The sequence below is a fragment of the Telopea speciosissima genome, chromosome 1, assembly GCF_018873765.1.
Source record: "Telopea speciosissima isolate NSW1024214 ecotype Mountain lineage chromosome 1, Tspe_v1, whole genome shotgun sequence".
Classification (NCBI taxonomy): domain Eukaryota; kingdom Viridiplantae; phylum Streptophyta; class Magnoliopsida; order Proteales; family Proteaceae; genus Telopea; species Telopea speciosissima.
This window is the reverse complement of record NC_057916.1, coordinates 33,990,679-34,014,834: the sequence shown is the minus strand read 5'-3', so window position 1 is coordinate 34,014,834 and position 24,156 is coordinate 33,990,679. Positions and strand designations below refer to the sequence as shown.

The 24,156-nt window shown below is 39.0% G+C and overlaps 1 protein-coding gene, 1 long non-coding RNA gene and 1 other non-coding gene across 3 annotated transcripts in view; 2 read left to right on the top strand and 1 right to left on the bottom strand.

Moving 5' to 3' along the window:
- LOC122648641 overlaps positions 1-9,933 on the top strand; it is a 13,496-nt gene extending 3,563 nt beyond the window's left edge. Inside the window, exon 3 of the long non-coding RNA XR_006331108.1 lies at positions 9,879-9,933. This is a non-coding gene — a long non-coding RNA (uncharacterized LOC122648641). The remainder of the gene's footprint in view (positions 1-9,878) is intronic.
- TRNAA-AGC lies at positions 3,732-3,804 on the top strand. The gene has a single exon. It is a non-coding gene; the product is annotated as a tRNA-Ala (tRNA).
- LOC122648637 (probable aldo-keto reductase 1) lies at positions 7,744-24,156 on the bottom strand. Its single transcript, XM_043841853.1, has 7 exons — positions 24,022-24,156; positions 19,483-19,650; positions 9,745-9,948; positions 9,423-9,595; positions 8,986-9,082; positions 8,702-8,855; positions 7,744-8,153 (listed from the first exon to the last, which is right to left on the bottom strand). The coding sequence occupies exons 1-7, from the start codon at positions 24,079-24,081 to the stop codon at positions 7,957-7,959; spliced, it is 1,053 nt and encodes a 350-aa protein (XP_043697788.1). The 5' UTR covers positions 24,082-24,156; the 3' UTR covers positions 7,744-7,956.

The following is a 24,156-nucleotide window of genomic DNA, read 5'->3' as shown; positions in this document are numbered from 1 at the left end:
TCCAACCTTCCCCTCCCCAGAAAATTTATTGAAGGGGTGATGTTCTCTGCACCACAGCACACCGGTGCATAGACGTATTTTTATCTGCTTCATTTCCTGTTCGCTCCATTTCTCCAAGTTTCTCTAATAGAGGGGGGTGGATCCCAGCTAGACAATGTATTTGGGCAGGAGTAGGGTGGTCATTTCTGCCCCCTCTATTAGAGTAAGTTGGGAAAATGGGCCTACCCAGGAAATGGAACAGATAGCATAGATTGTGCCCAGACACATTGGATAGGACAGGATAGGAATTTCGGCCATTCAGGGGGGCGGGGTAATCATTTCACCCACCCAATGTGTTTGGGCGCAACCTACGCTTCCGGTGCAGAGAACATTTTCCCTTTATAGGTCTTGTTGTAATCCCTCTCTTTCTCTTCTTTGAAAACATCCTAAAAAGCCATGATCCATATTTGTCAAGACAAACTGTCTATTAAAAAGGAACATTGAGGTCCTGCCTCCTCATTAAGGGATTTGGGTCCTCTGTAGCATGACAGGGTTTGTAGCGCACTATCTGACGGCCCGCAGTGCTCGGGCATACAACTCAACACACAGGTGGGGTGTTGGGCTGTGTGCCAAAGCACTGTGGGCCGTTGGGGGTGTTGGGCTATGTGCCCAAACACTACGAGCCGTTGGATGTGCGCTACACTCCTTGTCGTGCTACAGAGGAGCCCAACGCTTCACTGATATTATCAAAACTACCATTGAATGATCCACAAAATTTAGTCACATATAGTCAATATTATGAGATAAAGGCATTGTCTTGTCTTTTTTTTTTTTATAGAAAAGAAGGTTATTCATTCATGAGCGTCCAATGCCAAACAAAGGAAAACAAAATACATAAGATAGATAGAGAGCATGATAAACACAAGGTATGGATATATGGTATCCAAAACCAATGAGTGGAAATTGACCCGGTCTCACATGCCATTGACTGGGTCATCCAGAGTAAGGAATGGATTCCAACCATATCCCTAGAGAAAAAGCTATAGACATAACTAAAGATAAGCGCATGCACATATGTACCAATAGAGGGGGGGCCCATATGTGCCGAACAGACCAAAAACACCAGACTTCCCACGCATGCCGACACGCTGCCACAGTCTACTTGCAAACAGACTTGCTAAAGAGACAAAGTTCTGCTGGATCGACAAGTGATGCTTCGATAGACAATTAAAAAACCATCTGAAACGTTGCCACAACCTACTTTCGAACAGATCTGCAAGGATCTGTTTGACCGGCGAGTGAAGATTCGTTCGGCGATAGGAGAGGTATGGTGAAGGTTGAACGGCAGCTGGAGTTTCTGAGTTGACGATAAATTCAGTGCCACCAGCACCTAGGTCAGCAACACCTACAAACAGACAAACTAAGAAAACGGAAAAGGCGGGGGCAGTGATGAACCGTGAAAGAAGGGGTGGGTTAGTCGTCATCGTCGGTATCGTCACCGATGGTTCCAAGGATCATAGTGAACAGAGCGGAGAAGAAGAAGAGAAGTAGTACACGCACAAACAGCGGAGAAGAGACACGCCCAAACGGCAGAGAAATGACACACACAAACGGTGGAGAAAAACACGCACAAATGGCAGAGAAGGGTTTCTGTCAAGAAATCGGATGAGACAAACTTTGTAAAACCGAGAAAGGGTTTCGGACGAGAAACTAGGAACTCAACCGATGACAACTATCAAAAGAGGTTTCGTTCAAGAAACTAACCGGCACCCGAACCTTTAATTCATAGATAGATCAAAATCAAGCAAAGCAGCAGTAGGAGGTCAAGATCTTCTTCGTATTTCAACAGCTGCCAAAACTTAAACCAAGCAAAGCAGTCTCAGCTCCCAAGCAAAGCCTACCCTTTCCTTCTTGTGTGACAAAAACACAACTATAAAATTCTAAGACTAAAGGCACTGTCTTATCAATGGAAGAACAAGTAGAAGAGAGAAATGTATTCAACTCAGCCGCCCATGTACTAATATCATGAATGTAGCCGACTTGCCAGATATCTAGCTAAAACCGGGCAATATAAAAACTATAACAAACATGTATATTCACTAATGTTTAATATATAATTTTTTCTCGACTTTCATAAAAAAAAATGTACTAATATCATGAAGAATTAATAGTGACTTTGCATATGATGTTATCCGTGGCATCACCTAGTCACTTTTTAGCCTTTTTTAGTGGTGGGATGATGTAACTAGATTCGTCATGGTTTGAGGTATCGGTCTCGGGTGATATGTACCAGTTTTGCTAGTCATCGATGTTGATATCATATTGGTAGTACAGTACAAACAAGGGGTAAAGGTGTCAAAAAACTCATTTTTAAAGGAGAATCAATGGCAAAGTTGTTCGATACAGTCAATCCAAGCCGATACTGTATTGATTTTGTAGATTATCGATATTCATTCTGATACCGTGCACTAAACCATGAGAATCGTGCTTTGAAGTTTATTTAAAGGGTCAATTCCATTTGAAACACGATATTAAAAAAAAAAAAAAGAGACAATCACAAGATTACCTAAAATCTGGTTTATTTTATAAAGGGTAAATTACATGTCACCACCTGGTTTTTTAAAATACTTATCCGTCCCCCTCTACAGTAACGATGTTAGTCTACTGTTAGTTATTGGTGTGAAAAGATTATTTTACCCTTGTACTAAAACATTAGAATTAAATTTACAATACTATCCTTCAAAATCTATGTTTGGATGTCAAGGGTAGTTTAGGGATTTAAATTTATTTAACTGGTTGACATCATCACTTAACAACATAAAACTAACGGTAGGGACCAATTTGTCATATTGGGGTCTAATACAAGGGGTGATTTGAGTATTTTCAAAAACCAAAAGGTGATTTGCATTTCATTTGAAAATTAGGGGGTGGCGTGTAATTTATCCTTTTATAAAACTAACCACATAATCTTTTGTTTAATGAAGAACATGATATCGGGATCCAACTCCTCTACAGCGTGGGAATTTAGGGGTGTAAATGAATAGCCGAAATCCGTTTCTATGTCTGTGTCTGTATCCGTTTAGCACTATCCGAGTCCGTCCGAAAGCTAAACGGATGCGGATACGGATAGGCTATAGCTATCCGAAAAGCTAAATTTACATGTAAACGGATAAAATACCCGATCCGTATTTGTGTCCGTATCCGTTTAGCACTATCCGAATCCGTTCGAAAGCTAATGGGATGCGGATGCAGATATAGCACTATCCAAGCCGAATCCGATCTGTTTACATCCCTACGTGGGATGCGTTGAAAGGTGTTCGACGTGGTCCCAAGCTCAACACGTGGCCTGGGTGCTGTTCTGACTGCGGGAATAGATGTGCCCAACCCAACTGGAAATCCTTCTCCCCATAGCATGTTATTTATCATCACTATTTTAATAAATAACATCCTGAATTTTGAAAGAGATATAGTTTTTCAATTTTTTGAATTAATTATCAGCAAATGTTTTCCCTCTTCCTAGTCTTGATACAAATTTGTAATGATTTTCAGCAGATCTTATAAAATATTTCACAGCAAAAACAAAGCATAGTTAAAGAGTTTAACTATTGAATCATGGCAATTGATTATGATTTCGTTAATTTCAATAATTAATCTTCAAATCAAAAGAACCCTCACGTTGAGCTTGTTGGTTGAGCGGTTAGGACATTGGACTTTAAATCCAATATTACAACTATAAAATTCAATTGAATGGAGGGGATGTAGCTCAGATGGTAGAGCGCTCGCTTAGCATGCGAGAGGTACGGGGATCGATACCCCGCATCTCCAATTCTTTATTTTGCCAATCTTAATTATAATGTTCAGGAATTTTTGGTGGGAATGTAAATTTATCACTAGTATTTTTAGCCATTTTGTGAAGTTTTCCCCTCTCGGTTTTAAATTTTTTTTATTTTTTTTATTTTTTTTAAAAGTTTTACTTTTAACTATGCAAAGCATCATTCTATTACATCCCCATAACGATTCATGGATAGACTAGGTTTGATTGCTTTCTTGGCCAGCAGGTCTACAAACCTCTTACCCAAAAAATAAAAAAACAACGAAAACAAACCTTAGAATTTAAGTTAATGACGAATAATTATCACTTCCAATTCGCTGCCCGCTCTAATTTTCTCAAATTCCTCACATAAGAGCGAAAATGACCAACCTACCCCACTTTGGGCAGTGTGTTCGAGCAGGGGTTAGGGTGATCATTTTTTCTTCTATGCAAGGAATTGAAGGAATTGGAGGGGGCAGTGAATTGGAAGGGATAACGAGACTGGCCTCTCCACAATCCGAAACTACCAAAGCCTTCCTAAGGCCTTTCTCCTTAGCCATGTCAAAGGCTAATCTGATTCGTTTTAATGCAGCTTCAAACGCACGACTGCATTCTCTTGTACCTGTTCAAGCATAGACCTGGTTTGTGCCTACGGGAAAGACAATAGCCCACCATCCAGATAGTCCCAATGATTTGTTATAGCTTCCATCAGTCATGGTAACACAAGATTTAGATCAGCCAATCAATAATATGTCATCTACATATAGGACTAAGGCACACATTGCACTCCCACTGGTCCTTTTATACACGCATGGTTAATTCATTAATATTTTGATCAAAGTCGAACATTTTGATTGTCTCATTAGAACGAATGGTCTAGCTTCTTGAAATTTGTTTGACCATAAATGGACCTCAACAACTTGCATGCTGTGGTTTCTTCTTCTTGAGAAATAAACCCCTCTGATTGTTTCATATAGATATTTTCCTCAAGATGACCATTTAGAAAGATTGACTGCACGTCCATTTACCATATTTCATAATCAAAGTATATATGCTACACATGATAATAAAATCCGAATGTACTTAATCATCGCTATTGGCGAGAAGGCTTCATCATAATATATCTTCATGTTTGGTATAATCATTCGCCACTAATCTTGCTTTGAATATCTCTACTTTCCTATCCACACGTTTCTTCCTCTTATAAATTCACTTGCATCTAATGAGCTTTACGCCTTTAGGTGGATTCACAAGAGTCCAAAGTCCAGACTTCAACCTCAGATTGTATAGCTTCCATCTAGTGATCTGCATCAACATCATTAACTGCCAAATAGTAAGTGTTGGAATCCGAATCCAATGAATCGAATCCATGTAAAACTCTTCTAATTTTTTGGTTATTATAGACCTACCACCATGTAGAACTCTTCTTATAGATCTCCCACTTAGTAAAGGCTCATTAGGTTGTTGCACAGTAACAATAGAGTTAGTGTAATTAGGTTGAGTCATAATGGTAGGGACAGAGTCACTAGACAACGTCCTAAAGCCTATAGGCTCAAATCGAATAGCAAGGTCTTCCACTAGAAACATCATATGCTTACTTAAAAACACTTGTTGTTCTACAGGGTTGTAAAAGTAATATCCTATAGTATCTTTGGCATAGCCTAGAAATAACATCTATCAGTTTTTTATTCTAACTTATATGTTTACTGCTTTCTTACATGTGTAATGCGGCCCCAAACCCTATGATGTTGTAAACTTGGCTTTCGTCCTCTACAACTCAAAAAGTTTTCTTGGTACAGAGTTGTAGGAACTCTATTAAGTATATAGATTGTTGATTCTAAGGCATGTCTCTAAACTGATAGACTTAACTCAGAGTAGATGAGCATTGAATAAACCATGTCTAACAGAGTTTGATTCCTTCTTTGTGAGACACCATTTTGCTAAAGTGTCGCTGGGACAGTCAAATGAGACAAAATTCTATTCTATTTCGTGCAGTCCCTAAATTCATTTGATAAGTATTCCCCACATCGATCAAATGTAAAACATTTGATTCGTTTGTCTAAATGGTTCTCAATCTCAACTCAAAATTTTTTGAACTTTTTAAAGTCTTCCACTTTATGATGCATTAGATAAACGTATCCATAACAGTAGTCATTGGTTAAAGTGATAAAATATTCATATTTATATTTGGCCTGAATATTTATTGGACCATATACATTAGAATGAATTAATTCTAAAACACAATTAGCTCTTCTACCATTTTTGGAGGGTTTCTTGGCTATCTTTCCTGTAAACGAGATTCACAAGTTGGATAAGGTTTTACCTTTAAACTTTTCAAAGGTCTATCATTTATCAACCTATTCATTGTATCTACTCTACGACGGCCTAGCCTTAAATGCTATAAGTATGTAGAGTAAATGGAGCTAGCTTTCAGAACTAGTGATAACTATGCTGAAATTTTCTGTTTTATACTTGGATTTCAAAAAATAGAGACTATTCTCATAAAATCCAAAAGCAATAAACTTTCCTTTAAATCTAATAACAACATTTGTATTAAATTGAAAAGAACATCCAGAATTTAAAGCGATCATAATAATGTTCTTACGAAAACTAGGGTCATAATAACAATAATTTAAAGTGATTATTCCAACATCACCTAAACTTAAAAAGAAAGTGTCAATGGCAAAAACATCGACCTCAGCTCCGGTCCCCACTTTAAGTCGTATCCAGGGGTTTAGTAAGCAGAATCAATCTAATACCGATACCGATCCGATACTTATCCGGATCGGCTGTATCGGTCCAGATTCAGCCATGATTGCTTCTATAAATTTGATTTTTTTTTTACATTTTTACCCTTACCATATCGATCCATTGATGTGGGATTGATCTCCACTGATATCGATACGAATCAGCTGATCCGATACCGATTCCTCAAACCATGATCTAATCTCATTTTTTTGAAGCTTTCTTGCCGTATGAAAACCTTGTAACACATTATAAACATGTGAAGTGGACAGAGAGTCTAAACTCCATTAGTTGATTGGTTCCACCAACATATTGGATTCAATTATGAAATGGATGTCAGCAAAAACCTTCGGTCGTAGGCTCCTAGGCTTCTTAGGCTTCTTTGAAGGTGGGGGGGGGGTTGTTCCTTGGAAAACAAGCAACACAAGGCCACATAGCCCATGTCGTAAGGCCATGTAGCCTAGATAGGCAGGAGACACCTTACAAGATATGCATGGCATCACAAGGGCACCGGGCACAGGATGGCCACACACCATATACCTCAACAGGGCAAGGTTGTGTAAGGGTCACAGCCAAATGGCCTCTACTGCATCTCTCTCGACAAAGGTGCCTTAGAGTGGCAATGGCAAGGGGCAGGCATTCGCACGCTGTGCGGCATGCCCGCAGAGGCCCCTGTGCGCGGGAGTGCCTGTTGGGCCTGCTTGGCTAAAGTCACATAATTGCAATGGATTTTCGTTTGGAGTTTTTATCAAACATGTATCCAATTAGGACACCTGCAATTTTCTAAAAGAGCCAAAATTGATGCTTGCTGTTACTTACAGAGTTGAAACATAAAATAAGTAACATGTCTTAGGTTAGAAGAAAAAATGGATAACTGTACTCAATAAAATTAAAGTGCTCCAGGCAGAGGTGTGCACAGATGACAGTGTAGCAAGCATTACAATGGCAGTTCAATTACAAACATTGTATGAACAGGACAGATTATTCAATCCCTTTAAATTTATAAAGGAAGAAAGAGTGGTTGAGTTCTGCTTTTGGGGGGGGGGGGGGGGAATTAGAAAAGAAGTTTTGAGGTAGGAGAGTTAGAGAAAATATAAGCTAAGTATAGGGGAGTGATAGATATTCCCCCAAGAGGATGACAAGTTAACAACAACAACCCATGAAATATCTATTCAAGTAGCCGTATGTTGTTGCATACCAAAATAACATACAATCATCACTATATTTTCAGGTCAAAATTTTATATATCCCAGTATCATTCTGGAAACAATGACAGGTGATTCAGTAGCTCAGACAAATACATCAAGAATTCTCCAAAATGAGTTTTTTCTACCATCTCAAATGGATTTATTACCATTAATAAGGTTAAAAACTCACTAAAACTAGTATGGTTCAAGTAACTTGGATAAAAAACATGAAGACTATATAGTTGAGACCTCAGCAGCCTTTGGGGGTGTATTTGCAAACTTCCACATGGACTGCTGCATACTATCATAGGTTCTAGAACCCGCTACTGCATTGATAGGTACTGCATCAGAAATCTCTTTCAAATCATCTTCCGTCAGCTTCATCTTCAATGCGCCAATATTATCTTCAAGGTTTTTAATTTTAGTTGTTCCTGGAGAAATTTAACAAGGAGATCAGCAAGACCATTTCAGATACTTACATCACAATCATTTCACGGAAATGAACACAGATAAAATGCATCTTTTAAAAATATATTCTGATTTAGGATTGAGAAACTACAAACTATCAAAGAGTGACAAAAGAAAGGCATCTTTTTCCAAGTTGAAAGTTTTGGTGTTTGTTTTGGAAATATCCCAATGAACCCTGACATACATGGTTCTACTTTGGAGTCAAGTAACACTTTATCTCAGTTTGGTAATATGACTAGAAAATTTACTTCGGGAATTTTATTTGAAATGAGGTATGGGAAAGAAACTGAAATTTGTAACTAATGAAGCATTCATGCTCTCAAAGCGGTAAACAAATAAAAATCATCAACAAAATTAAAGATTCCAGATTCCTTCTTTTTTTTTCATAAGGGATAATTTATTGAGAAAGAACAAAAATAGCTAGGGTACAACTAAGAAACACAAACTACATGACATTCAATTAACCCAAACCTAACCCTTCTGTTCTAGAGAAATGATAAAAGTCACTCACCGGGGATAGGGACCACATCATCGCCTTGATAGAGAACCCATGCTAATGCTAGTTGAGCAGGGGTGCATCTATGCTTTGCAGCCAAGTTCTCCATCCGTGTGTATAGGATTTTGTTCTTATCAAAGTTCTCTCCTTTGAACCTAGGATGTGAGACCTAAACATACAAGGGTGGCCATCAGCTAAACAAGCTCATCAACCCATGCAGAATGAGTAATCCTAACCTATATGCTGAAGCAATTGGGATCAAAACAGGAAAAGACCTAATCAAGATCCAATTTTCATACCAAGAAACTGTTTGCAGGTAGACTTTCAACAACTGCCTTGCCACCAAAAAAGCCACGACCAAGAGGACTGTAAGGCACAATCCCAATACCAAGTTCCCTGCTCGCCATCATGTACAAGGATATCACTTGCATACTTTAGATAAAAAGGAGGGGGAGGGGGAGGGGGAGGGGGAGAGAAGTAACCAGTCTGTTGAGTGCTGATTCATTGCCAAAAAATATAATTCAAGATTTAAAGAGATGCCTTAGGAATTTAAATTCCAAATGGCTTTGCCTAAAGTAAATTGAGACATAAAAATGGGAATTTTGAGTACGAAATTTGAAAAAAAAAAGGTAGAAAAAGCCTAAGTAAATAAGCTTATCATTAGAGGGGGGGGGGGGGCGATAATTTTACGCAGGATAGAGAGGTTCCAGGAGAAGGATTGTCATTTTGAAGAAACCTGCAAAGTGGGATTATCTCTTCCTCAATGTCACGCGTCCACAGGGACCATTCCATTTGTACAGCAGTGATAGGATGAACTGCATGCGCTCTCCTAATTGTGTCTGGACTGGCTTCAGATAACCCAATGTATTTTACTTTTCCCTCTTCCACCAACTTCTTAAGTTCCCCCATCTACCTTTCAAAAAAAAAATAATAATATCTTATCAACCAAAGAGATCTGTAATCATCAAACAAGAGATTGAGACAAATTCAACATTTAAGACGAAAGAAAAATCCTTCAAACTCAACGTCTTAAAAAATTAGGAGGGTGAAATACTTACAGTTTCCTCAATAGGTGTTGATGTGTCCACCCGATGTTGATAATAGAGATCAATGTACTCCACACCAAGACGCTCCAGGCTCCCTTCACAACAGGCACGGACATATTCAGGAGTACCATTTACTACCATTTTAGTTGGCTCAATTCTTACAACACCAAATTTTGTCGCTAGTTGGATCTTTTCTCGAGGCAATTGCTTCAATGCCTGCAAAAATTTAAGATCCTTCTTGTGAGAGCTGAAAGAATCCCTTCCTGAACCAGCTACAATGAATATAACCAGAAACCAACCAAAATAAAAGTTATGTTCAAATGAGGCCCACCTATTCCTACTGCAGTTATTTTCTCGTCTACTTTTCACCAAACATTTCAATAATAAATGTTTAAAAGAAGCTTCATCTTGAATTAGAATGGTCTGATTCATCATTGTACAAATATTTTACCCAAACCAGGCCATGCGACTGAGATTCTTTGTATTTTTCAATTACTTTCTTTATATGGGAGTTTTAGCTAGGAGGAGATTAGTTTCCTTGTTTAGTTTGCTTCAAGGTTCTTTGTTGGGTACTATTAGCATTATTAGGAGTTCTTTTTTCTTTAGTTCAAGCTGGATCTTCTTTCTTTACTTATTTGTATTGCTCCAGCTTGAGGGGGAGTGTTAAGATAGGCTAAATTACCCGATAGGGGTAATTTAGTCTTTTGGTTTTATTAGTTTTGTCTTTTATTTTTATTTCCTTTTCTGTATTGTTTCCCCTTAACCGATCTCTATTTGGGATTCCTAGTTGTAATGGGAATTCCTAATAGGAATAGGCAAGGGGGGCATTCCTATTTTGATTAGGAATCATTCCTACTTTGATTAGGAATAAGTTGCATTCCTACTTTGAGTAGGAATAAGGTGTAATTTTGGTTATTATAAATAAAGGGGCTGGGTGGTCTATTAAGGCACTCAAGCATTACAATCAATTCTTCTTCCATCTTCTCTTCTCTCTCAAGTTACTGGTTACAGGTCCTAGGTTTTCTACATGGTATCAAAGCTAGGCAATCAGTGATTGATTCTCTTCACAATTTTCAGTTTTGAGGGTCGTTTAAGTTTCTGGGTTGGATGAGAAAACCCTAGTACATAAATGAAGGAGGACTAGGGTTTTGTTTGTCAATCGAAGGAGTGTTCTTCTCGAGTGCTGTTGCTGTGGTTTCTTTCTTGCGATTACTGCTGCTATGAATCTGGTTTCTCGTAATATTGGTATTGCTGCTGGTTTTCTCGGTGTGTTTCTTCTTACCTCGATTCATTGGTTTCACCTCTGGTTCACGGTGGAGTTTCACGCTGGAGGTCGGTGATGAGTTCTTCTGATCGACATAGAAGCAGGTTTCCGCTTTTGGGGTGTTGAAAGATTTCTGCAATCTATTGCTATCGATGGATGTTGAATCGAGTGCCGCAGTTGAATCGTCTCCTGGTTTTCTTGGTTTGTCTCTTGATTCCTTTCCGCTGGTTCCACCTCTGTCTGCCGCTGCTACGGTTTATGGTGTTTTCTAGTTCGAAGGATTGGTTGATGGCTACTACTGCTGATCTGAGTATCGATTAGCTGTTGTTGATTGCACCTGTTATGCAATCTCTTGGTTAAGTGTCGCAAGCTTCTTTCTGCATTCTGCAATGCTGCCTTCTGCGGCTATGTGGGTTTTTGCCTTTGCAAATGTCATCAGTGGCCACTGATTTTGCTACTGATTTGAAGTAGATAGAAAGATCCTTCTTCGGTTTGCTATTGTTGGTGAGATCCCTTCTTCTCTGGTTTTCTCTCCCATGTTTATCGCCATGGTGTTACAAGGTTACCGCCCTGCCCCACCGTTGGTTCTGGTTTTATGGAAGGCAGAAAATAAACTTTCCTTTGTAACTTTCTTTACCGTTTTTGTCTCCTACTTTATCGTTTTTGGTAAATCCTACTTTATTGCCTTAGTGTTGCTCCTTTGTCAACAAGTTTTACTCTTGGTTTCAGAAACCGTAAGGAAGAAAGACACAATTTTTTGGTATTTACACTCAAGGCCAACCCTTTAAAAATATACAAAAGTTGTTCTATCCTGAAGTTATTTCTGATTTGCCCCTATATTCTCTGAAATTCCTACTCTGTCCTTTCCTCTTGAATTTAATGCCCATTATATCCTTGTTTTGTTACAATTTTCTTAATGGGTTTTTAAATTTACATTATTTACAAGATTGCCACCCTCCACAGCCATTCACGAAATTTTGGTTATTTTACTCATTGCATCCCATTGCTTTTTGTTTACCAAAAAGCCCTTGCAAAATTCTGATTATTTACGGAACTGCCATTATTTTTTCATCCATTCCCCTATTTGCCTACCCAATTGACCCTTGAAAATTCTGGTTTATTATCAGTTTGCCCTTTGGCTTGGATTGTATTTAAAAGTGAATTTCCACCAAATTACAGCCATGCCATACTTTTTACCAACACCGTTCTCTTTCAATAATTCTAATTCCCTTCATATCCCATACCTTTTACCCATAACACCTTTGAAAACTTCTGGTAAATTATAATTTTGCCATTCCTTCCTTTTTAATTACCCATAGCACTTTTAGAAAATTCTGGAATATTATGTTTTTGCCCTATCTTTTACATTATCTCTGTTATGTCCACGTGTACTACACATGAGGGGGGGATTATGTATAGTACACCTGCAGACATTGTAGAAGCAGAACTTGCAGGAACACTTGGTGCAAAGCATAGATCAGAGTTTTCACCATTGCCAATGGGTATCTACTTTGTTATTGGGTTGAGTTTACCCTAAGGGGGAGATTGAAGTATTGAAGTATTGAAGATATTTGGTTGTTGCCTATTTGAGGACTTTTGATTGGGTTGATATAGTTTTTTTTTTCCGCTGCTCTAGTTATTTCACTTCAAGATTATATGTCACTATGACAATCTGAGATTCATCACTGGATAGCTATTGAAGAACGTTGAAAGCTGCCTTTTTTGGAAGACATTCCAGTCCCGGTTTGCTGATCAAGTCTGTCCAAGTTTTGAAGATCTATTTTTTCAAGTTCTTGATGGTTTATTTGGGAGCTGCATTCATATGTCAAGCTGGATTCTGCTGCAACTTAGTTTTTTCCCATTTTGTTTAAGTTGGGCATTAGTACCTTGTACGTACCAACTTGAGGGGGAGTGTTAGCATTATTAGGAGTTCTTTTTTCTTTAGTTCAAGCTGGATCTTCTTTCTTTACTTATTTGTATTGCTCCAGCTTGAGGGGGAGTGTTGAGATAGGCTAAATTACCCGATAGGGGTAATTTAGTCTTTTGGTTTTATTAGTTTTGTCTTTTATTTTTATTTCCTTTTCTGTATTGTTTCCCCTTAACCGATCTCTATTTGGGATTCCTAGTTGTAATAGGAATTCCTAATAAGAATAGGCAAGGGGGGCATTCCTATTTTGATTAGGAATCATTCCTACTTTGATTAGGAATAAGTTGCATTCCTACTTTGAGTAGGAATAAGGTGTAATTTTGGTTATTATAAATAAAGGGGCTGGGTGGTCGATTAAGGCACTCAAGCATTACAATCAATTCTTCTTCCATCTTCTCTTCTCTCTCAAGTTACTGGTTACAGGTCCTAGGTTTTCTACAGGTACAATTTCTTTTAATTATATATGCTTGTGACCATATGATGGAGAGACGGAATAAATGAAATTTGTAGTTGAGTTGTAATACCCCGAATTTCGACTTATGGATTCTTAATAATATTTTAATAATATTGATGGTTACGGAACCTTGGTGGGGTAATGTACCATTGATATTACCAAAATGAGACATTTGATAGACCAGTGTATTGACAAGGGCAATGTCATAAATATGGAAATGCCAGTGTTGGTAAATGGACCAGGTGGTGAATTGGATATTATATTATAGGGCAAATTTCACGGACACCCCCTATAACTATTCAAAATGACAAGTACACCCTAAATTTTGTCAAAATGGCAACCTTCCCCCTGACGTTAAGCAAGGTTACCCCCAAAAATTAAAATGTCGATTTTACCCTCTTAATAATTTAAATAAAAATTACTAAGATTCCATCATCTTCCCAAATCGAACATCCTCATCACCACCACTGTCTCTCCGACCGCCACTGATTTCACCCAGAAGCCCATAAACAGGAAAGTACGACACGGTGAGCAGTAGCACCGCCGGCGACGCTCTCTGCAACCGGAGAGAATAAATTCCGGTCACAAAAAACTGTCATTTCATTTCTTTCCCTCTTCTCAACTGCCATAGCAAATCAATGAGCTTGCGCACATCGTTCTGAAACTCAGATTTAGAAAATTTCAGTAGCAGGATTAACAATAACCGATCTCACGGCCAACCTCAAAGTTTATCTCCATCAAATACGTCAAATAGGAACACCATCAACTAAAAAGTTTGCAAATTTGATCCGTCTTTCAGTTTCCATAAAAATGAAAACCAGATTTGAAAGGACCATTGTAGAATCTATTAGGACTTGTAGAGGACAAGAAGCTAAAAACACTAACGAAATGAAAAAGAACAAAGCGATCATCTGAAACAGACTACTAATGGCACATCTTCATTACTTTTCTCTTAATTTTTATATATGCAGAGAGAAATAAGTTTAGATTTACAGAAAAAAAAAAAAAAACTTACAGGCAAGGATTTAAGTCTCGATCTGTATCGTATCGTCTCGGCCGATACGTCTCGGTATCGGTCGTGGTTGATACGATACAGGCCGAGACGTATCTTTTTTTTTTTTAAATGTAAATGTCCCGACTGTATCGAGACGTATCGACCGAGACGTACCGATACGATACGATCCGATCGATACGTATCGATACAGTAGAGAGTTTTAAAAAAAGATTATTTTATTATATTTAAAAAACGATATGTATCAAGACGTATTGAGTCGTCTCGATATGTATCGACCGATACATACCGCTACATATCGAGATGACTCGATACGTCTCGATACGTATCGTTAACTTAAAAAACACATGGCCATTTCATTGTTTTCACCTAAAACTCGATTTCTAGCAATCCTGGCGGAAAAAAGGTCTTCCCAGCTTTGAGAAACCCTTCCAAAAACACATTTAAACTTGCTTTTTGGGTAAGATTTCTTGAGGGCTTTCAATTCTTTGCCAAAAACGAACTTAGAGGAGCTGAAATCACATCATTTGGTGGATCTAACAGCCAACATTCGAATTCAAAAGCTGTTCTTGAAGGGTTAGGTAAGTTTTTTGAAAAAAACTTGAATCTTTTGCTTTTGATCATTTTCATGTGTTTCTGCACCGATCGATACGTATCTCCGATACGATACGATACGATACGTCTCTTAAAATCGCCTGACCGATATGATACCCGATACCGATACTTAAATCCTTGCTTACAGGAGCAATTCTTGTTAATTTGCGAGAGACGGAGAAGAAGAAAAAGGGAGCACCGGTGGCAGAGGATCAACTCGAGGTATTTGAATCAATATTCAAGAACTTCAATCGCCGACCGCCATTGAAATCATCTAGGAACAAACTGACCGGAGCCGGAGAAGAAGGGGACTAGGCCGTTAGGGTTCCAACTTCCAACCATAGTGCTCTTTGGTTTCGCATTTTGAAGGGCAAGGGCTAGGTGAAGAGTTTCAGTTGCCGGCTGCCACTGATATCATCAGTGAATGCATTTAACCAAACATGTATACAGACAATGTTCCCATTCTCAGTTAAGAATGTACTTAGCGAAAACGATGAAGAAAATCTGGTTTGTATTTGGGATATTGGGGATTTAACCTTAAGGGTATAATAGGAAGTTCACCCTATGGTAAGGGTAATTTCGCCATTATAAAAGAGTTAACAGCCACTTAACTGCACAGACCTAACGGAGTGGACTAAGTTAAAATAAAAATATAAAATAAGGGTAGTCTGTGCTATTTTGACAAAATTTAGGGTGTACTTGTCATTTCGAATAGTTATTGGGGGTGTCCGTGAAATTTGCCCTATATTATATAATTTGTGATTGGTAAAATTAAATAGGAAATTTGAAGTGATGATTAGACCTATGAGTAAGACCCATGAGTCTATTTAACTTGGGCCAATGGGATCTATGTGAGATATGGTGTGAAGGTCGGGTTGGGTTAGGAGGGCATTATTCATCAAGCCATTAGGAGTTGAGAGGAGAGAATGAGAGAAGAAGGGGCCATGAGGAAAGGATTCCACCGAGCAAGGAGGAAACAATGGAAGACCAAGGATCGAGCTTGGGTTGAAAGAGAGGGTCATCATCAAACCTTGGATGATCAAGCCAAGTCAAGTACCACCAATTCTTCAAGCTACGAGGAGTTTTGGAGGTAAAATGCTATGGAACCCTTTTTGGTTTTCATTCTAGGTACTAGGTAATGACTTGAATGGTTTAGTAGGGTGTTTTTATAGTCAATGCACCCAAGACCAAGAGTGAGCTTGGTTTACCAAGAAATAGAAAGGGTTGTTAGAACCCAAGTTAGGGTTTGAGTTTTGAGTCAAATGGGTTGGACTCTTGGGATTGATGGGTGAATTTGAGTTCCTTGGACTTAATAAAGGTTCTAAATCATGCAAAATTGTACCTAGGCTGTGAGAAAGGTGGGTGTGGGGGTTTAGAATGAAGACCCCCATTTTCCCCCTTAAGCCTTGTTGTCTCAAACTACTTCTGGGAAGCAACCGGCGATCCGGCAAAGTGCCAGTGAGCCCAGTTCAAATTGAATCTTGTTGTCTGTTTTCATTCAGGAAACAGAAACTTCCGGTGTGGGTGCTGGCGACTCCGGCAGACAGCCCAGCTATGCCGGCGAGCCCGACAGAGGAGTCTGGATCACCCTGTTTGGGGATTTTGAATGTTTTGATGGGTTTGGCCCTATGGGGACTAATTCAATGACTCATTTAAGTGTCTTGATGTGTGTTGGATGACCTTGTGGTCACAGGTGCTGAATAGGATGAGAAACACCAGGTGACCATCACGGATGATCCATTTTGGATGCGATGCATTGTGAGTGGATTCTACCTTGGAACTTCCCTCCATTGTGTGATGGGTGTTTATTTATAGATATTGACATGATTAGAAATGTGATTATGGATGCTGTAGTATGAATATAAAAGTAAATGCATGATGAGTTATGAAATGAATGTGACCTTGTTGTATGAATTGTGCTGACAAACATGTTATGATGAGAAATGTATAATAATCAATGTGGAATTTGATATAAATGTCGTGTGGATGGGTGTAACATTGTGAAAATTTATAATGATGTTAATGGATTGTGAATGTGCTTCTAGATGTTGTGAAATGTGGAATGCCTGTTTGGCCAACTGGAATGCTTATTGGGATACCTCATGTTGACTGGGGGATTGCATGAGAAATGGAAACCATAAGCGCGTACCTCACTTGGACGGCGGGGGAATTGAGTGGAGGGTATGGATATGGCTGTGTGATTACTTCACTTGGAGGGTGAGATGATTGGGATACCTCACTTAGCCGGGGGGGGGGGGGGTGGAGTGAGATGACAGAGATACCTCACTTAGGAGTGAGATGATTTGGATACCTCACTTGGATGGGGGGCGATTGACTGAGATGATAGAGATACTGATGGGGTGGATTACAAGAACAGGGAGAAGAACAAAGACAGGAGATGTAGTAGCAAAATTTGGGATTTAAAGAAGGAAAAAGAATTAAAAAGAGAGAAACCCGATAGAAGAAACGGGAGGGGGGGAGAAGAAGATTCGGAATTTTTTTCCCTCTATTCCATCATTCATCTCCCCTCAAAGAGGTTACAATTTCCCTTTTAAAGAAAATAAATGTCTACATACTTACTCTGGGGTCTGCCCACCATACTACCACTAAAAATGAAAACTCAAATACATGCAAAAAAAAAAAAAGAAAAAGAAACTGCTGTAAAATAAACTGAAATAAAACTAACTACACTGCAATAACTGAAATAAAAAATAAATGCAGGACTGGTCAGTCTTGGGCTTAGGCTTGAGATGGTATCTCTTGGAGTACTGGTCAGTCTTGGGCTTAGGCTTGAGATGGTATCTCTTGGAGTATCTAATTGGGCCTAGGCTAGGGCTAGTAGGAGCAGCCGTCAAAATGTCCACCATCAGATACCTCATGTGGACAGGGGGGATTGCGTGAGAGATAGGGACCATAGGCGCGTACCTCATGTAGACGGGGGATTGCTTGGAGGGTACAAATATGGCTATTGTGGCAGTTGTGGCAGTTGTGGCAGTAGAGGCAGTTATAGCAGATGAGAAGTGTGAGTCCATAGCACCATGATTGTGTGGATATGAAAGAGATGAAGATGTGTGTGTGATGCCACAATTAACACAAACACAAGCTTGAGAAGCCCGAATAAAGGTCTTGATTTCAGATTGCTTTTGGGGAGAATTTAACCCCCTGATATTCCAAAATGCAAAATAATTCATAGGTGAAGGAACAGAAAAGATAATCAGGAAAGAGCAAGTCTACCTGGGGAGGGCCCACATCGGTTGGAATTTTTGGACTTGCGACTTCCCTCTGAATCAGCATCCTTTTGCGGCACACCCTTTCCCTTCCCCTTAGTTGTGGAGCTCTTTCCATTTCCACCCTTCTTTCGTCGCCGAGGAGAAGGAGGTGGGGTCGTAGCCTTTGTGACAGCAACAATGGGGGCCAAGGTTGAAGGGTTCAAGAGGGCATCTGCCAATGGGAGAAGAGATGATCCTGGGTCGCACGTGTCATCGTCGCTGGGAGAGTCATTTACAGCACCCTTCATCCTAGTGTACCAGATGCACTCTTCCTTTCTCCTTACTTCTTACCATTATTTTGTTCTTCATCTTATTCTCGCTTCTATTTTCTTTTTCCTTTTATTTGCTGAACTTCACCTTACAGTTCCCTGTCTACGGTACATGCAGTCCCCTATTTTGATTTCAATGTCTCACATTCCCTCTCCTTTCTTCTGCTATTTTGGGTGTGAATATTTTTTTACCTAAGCACCCTGATCCCAAAGCTTCACCTGCTGGAGCTGCTCTTGTTGTGCGAACTAAGATTGAAACAATTCCTCATCTTACTCCTACTGCCAGATCAAGTTTCAGAATATTTCTTCTACTTCTGCAGTTGGGTATTGGATCTGATATTGCTTCCTTCCAGTAGGATTTTAAGTCACGAACTTACCCCCCAAAGTTTCTATTAGGCTGAGTTCATTTTGAGTGAGCTGCATCGATCAAGATTAAGAAAGGTTGCTCCTGGGCACTATTCATATCGTAAGGAAGAACTCTTCTTCTTACTGCTATTAAAGTCTTATCTATGTTAAGTACAAGTAAGCCCATCTATTCTTAAGTCTGTTTCTGATTATTTCCCTCTTTAACTTCCAAAATTCCCTCCCTCTTTTGAAATTAATTACCAATCTGGATATGTTTATTCCTTTCTAAAGGATTCTGAACTTCACTTTAATTATGGAATTTGCATAAAGTTCTTTTATTTGGATTCTTGTATGGGCTCATAGCAATCCCATAGCAAGGTTTTGTGGCCCAGGATTGCATCATTATCATTTATATCCATAGCCTATAAGCATCTATCCCCTAATAGACTGCCTTATTCAAAAACCAATAAAGAAAAAGACTGTACCACAATTTTTTAAAAAAAGGCATGCTTGTTCTTTTCATAAATCAATCAGGAAAAGGCAATAAATGGCCTAATAATCAAGCATAAAAGCATAAATACTTAGTCTATTGAGATAAATGCATGGAGGCATATACCTTACCAACCAGGACTTCATTAGCATTGGCTCCATAAACATTGGCTGTGTCAAAAAATGTGATTCCTTTACTAAAAGCTTCTTTGATGATTGAAATTCCAACATCCTCAGAGACAGGAGCATTGTAGATTCCAGATAGTCCCATGCACCCGAACCCCAACTTTGAGACCTGGAGGGTGAGAAGTAAGAGGAATAATTAGAAAGAAAACACTACTATTGAAGTAGTTTTATGGAATGTAAAAATAAGGAAATATCTGGACAAAAAAAATGGCATCTTCTTTCTTGATATGACCAGAGCTTCTCAATCACTCTCCAGGTCTCAAAGATCCGGACAACAGATAGATTCTTGTTGGTATAATTTAAACCTAGTACTAGTCCATTGTAAATTCTTTCCTGTTCTATTCTGTCTTGTAGCCTTGCCCATCATCAGGGGGAAAAAAAGACAAAATATCTTGTTGCCTTTTGTAGATGCTCTTGATAGAGAAATTTGTCAAGATTGCTTATTTTTTCAGATTTTCATCCATCTTACATCAGTTTTTGCTCCAATAATAATACCATTGTGCAACTACTTTCAAGCCTCTGATATCACCTTCTACCAAAAAAAACAGGAATGTACCAATGTTTTGCTTTCAGTTTGCATGGAGTCTAATGGTTTCTATTGAGAAGACTGATAGAACACTTGCGAGATTATCAATAGAATTTCAATTCTTCAATGGAACAAGAGATAATTCATGGATGTTTCTTTTCCTTTCGATAGATATTCCATGGCTGATGTATAGAACTCTTATTATTTCACTACGGATGACCACTACTGAATGTATGACTTTGCATTATAAGTGGTAGAACTCCAACACAATACCTTCGGTTAGTCGGCCAGCCCTTTAGTCTCTTTCTCCTTTTTTTTTGTTTTGGGGGGGGGGGGGGGGTTTAGGGGATGGAGTACAGCATTGAACGATGAAAAAAGGGTTTGTCTAGCTATATATCATATTATCATGGTGCTGCACCTTTTATCTTTTGGAAATGGAGGGTTGAGCCAATATCATACATCAAGAAATCCCGCCAATAGTCTTGCTTATGAGTTAAGAGTATAAACCCAGATAAAGCTACAGTCAATCAGACTCAGGTTCCTCTAGTAATAACCAAGTTAACTCAGTCACACTTAACAGTTTGTCACACCTTAAAAACTTTGGCTACCAATTCCTTTGGAGAAAATCCATACTAGGAACTTCATATAACTTGACTCTTACGAAAAGGCAAGAGGAAAAACCATCAAGGATTTAAAAGCATTAAGATATTCAAACAATTCAGCCTTTTGGGAAGATATATGACATAAATTCCAGAGTACTTGAAACACTTCCACAAAAGATAGATCAATTATTGTGAAAGTTTCAAAGTGGATCAAGGACACAAATTGCCACTGTAAGTCAGTAACATTATAACACAACAGAGATGCAGCCAACAGTTACAATGATGAAAGTAATCCAGACAGGACTTCCAAGGATGAAAGTAATCCATTCATGAATAGATTTTTTAAAGCCATGGGCAGAAAAGGAAAATTATAGTAGTCACAGACTCACACACCAAATTATCAACACATACCCATGTCTCTTACAGGACCAAAAAAATGGGAAAGTGGAACGTACAAGTTATTTAGGCATATCTCTACAAATGCAAAAAAAGGGGACAATTTGCAATTCATACCAAGTTACAACTTGAGTTGGTTTCAAAGATATTGTAAGGGTATCTCGGAAAAGCAGAATATGAGTTCAGTATTTGCAATACTTAGGCTGTGTTTGGTATGCATTCTGGATCAAGAACACACTCTGGACTGTAAAAAATGCCTTTTGGTATGCATTCCATTCTCAAAATCCTGGAATGTGATCAAGAATGCAACCCATTCTGGAATGGGATATTTTCCCATTCTGTATTCTCATTCTCCAGCTCGAGCCACCCCCTCCCAATTCTCAACATTCTTTTGCAAATGTGTCTTGAGTCTCTTGACTGGGAGTGGAAGCCTTTGATTGAAGATTGTGGATGAGTCCCTCCTTCTGATGAACAATGTAGGATGTCTGCGTGTAAGTGAGCATTCAGATCTGGAGGGGAGAAAGATTAATGGTAGAGAAAGTGGCGGATAGCTCTTAGAATTTAATCTGTTTCTCTGGTTCGGATATGGTGGGGAGAGAGATGGAAGGAGGGAAGGAGCCCGAGAAGGAGTTGTGGTCGAGGAAAAGGTTTTTGAGGTAGGCGAGGTCGGAGAGATCAGGTATGGGACCTGTGAGGGAATTTCCAAATGGAATATTTATTTGGAGTTGCAGTCCTAATCTTTGTTTCTGGTTTCAGAGGATAGAAGTAGAGGGAGATCACTACAGTTTACATGGCAGAGAAAAGAAGAAAAACGTGGTAAAGGGAGGGTTAGGAAGTATGATCTGATCACCAGAGCCACCATTGAATTGAGGGTTAAGGGCTCAAGAGTAAACGAGGCAAACAGAGCAACATAGGCCGTGTTCAAATCTGGGTTGAGGAATTGAGTTAGGGTTAGGAAGTATGATCTGATCATTGAATGGATTCATGAAAATTTGAGATTGACCAGCTCTGGCTTAGGTTGGTTTTGGTCATAACTTCGAAACCCTGCAGATCCCAGCCGTTCCAGCCCAGAACCCACACAAAATCTGTAAGTTGAGATGCTTCAAAGTTCATACCAGAAGCTGAGGAGGTGGCGGCGATGATTCAATTCAAGGAGGGGAAAAGAGAAACAGATGGAATAATTGAATTTTATTTAAGGTACCTTATCTTCATCAACATCTACAGAGAGAAACAAGATATCCTGATGGGCCAAAGCCATCTCTTCAAATGGTTGGTTCATCACCACCGACGGCATGCACCAGGCTGCCGTGAAATGTATCACCACCTATAGATTAACAATTTATAGGGTCAACAGGTTCTGATTCTATTCTCCTCTTTTTCTGCATTCATTTTGTTTGTGAACAGAGAACTCTGCAGGAACTGGGAGTAGTAAGCAGCAGAAACCATCTATGGTCTCCTATCCATCGGAGGGAGGAGATTTTGATGTAAAGTTGGAGCGTCATTGTAGTTCTTTTCCCCTTCAGTAGTGTTTGAACTCATTTACTGATTCTGCGTGTCATAGCAGCTTCTTTGATGATGCCCATTAAATGTTTGATGAAATGTGGAAAAGGGATTTCATCTTTTAATCAAGAATCTGATTAAGAGTTAGATCATTTTAAAATTGAGATTGCACTTAAGCTGAATATGTATTCAAACAACGTTCTCATTCTTAATTATGCATTATGCATTTTGAGAATGGGAATGAATATCAAACATAGCTTTAATACGGTCTCTCATGGTCCAATTATTATTAAAACGTTCTCTATCATGGAATTCCACCTTTGGGGTCAACCTGGAAGCTTCTAAAGGAAGGCGGTGCAAAACAGGCTTGAAGGCTTGTTAAGGAAGGTGACAAGGGCCGACGAAGGGGAGAAAACGAAGCCATGAATCTTTCCCTTCCCCTTCGTTATCTGCTTCCTGTTCATCTGGAATGAAGAGGACATTGACCCCCTTAGGTGAGTTCTTGGCTACTGGTGGACCAGTTGGTGTTCATTAGTCAGTTTTCTTCTTTATTTGAGTGACATATACCATTCCAGGTGACACTATGGAAATTTGAAAAGAAATTTTTATAGTAAGAGAATTTTATAGATTAGCTAACCCCTGTCTAGTGCCTGGCAGAGCTTAGGTCCTCTTGCTTACTATGAGTTCGCGTGGAAATATAGAGGGTACAGTATCTACCTCTTTGCTTTCTACTGATTAGCCAAGCAATCTGGTCAGTGCATCTGATTTCGGTACAGAGGGCCATAGGTTTGAAACTTCGAATCCTGTCATTAGTGATCTATCCAAACTAAAATCACATTGAAGTGCGACAATGACTACGCTTACATTGACTCATAATATTTTCATGCTTAACTAGGTTGCATAATGATCTAAACATCGACTGATCAACTCTGCCAGAACCTGATGTATGAATTAATATTCCTTCATTTTAACCTCAAGGGTACTGTATCCAACAGCACATGAAGACTTTACATACATAATTGAGTTATTGAAGAAAATGGCATAGCCCTGTATCAAAATTTTCATCAATAATGTGACTGGAGGATTGACTACCAACATGAATCTCTGAAACAGCAGTAGGAGATTTTACATACACAATTGGTAATTGGGTTGGGGGGGGGGGGGGGTACTCATTCATCTGAGAAAATACAGAGTATTTTTTTTGGGGGGGGGGGGGTGAATCACCAAGAGTATTGAATTGCCTCTGAAAATAATAGAAACAACAGAGAGAACGCAAGTAAAGGTATTGATCAACTACGGTAAATCTTAGACCTTAACATCCAAGACATGACAAGATTTCAGAAAAGAAAAGAAATCCTACTCCTGTAAACGGATGGGCATTATTAACGAAAAGAAGAAATTCACAACTATTGGGAAATTCTGGAAGATGAGGCGCTCAAGTGAAGGAGGGATTTACCTCAAATCCTTGGGTTCCTATATTCACCTTTGGGATTTGGACCGTCTGCTCTTCCGCCATTTTCTACTGTTTGACTAAATATATTGTCTTTCCGTTCTCAGTGCCCAATATGAACATTCGATAGGTAATCGGCGA

Coding starts and splice junctions, on each gene's coding strand:
- LOC122648637 (XM_043841853.1), bottom strand. CDS start 24,081: ATGGCGGAAGAGCAGACGGTCCAAATCCCAAAGGTGAATATAGGAACC. Junction 9,596..9,744: donor CAACACCTATTGAGGAAACT/GTAAGTATTTCA, acceptor TTTGAAAGGTAG/ATGGGGGAACTTAAGAAGTT. Junction 9,083..9,422: donor GAGATAATCCCACTTTGCAG/GTTTCTTCAAAA, acceptor GATGGCGAGCAG/GGAACTTGGTATTGGGATTG.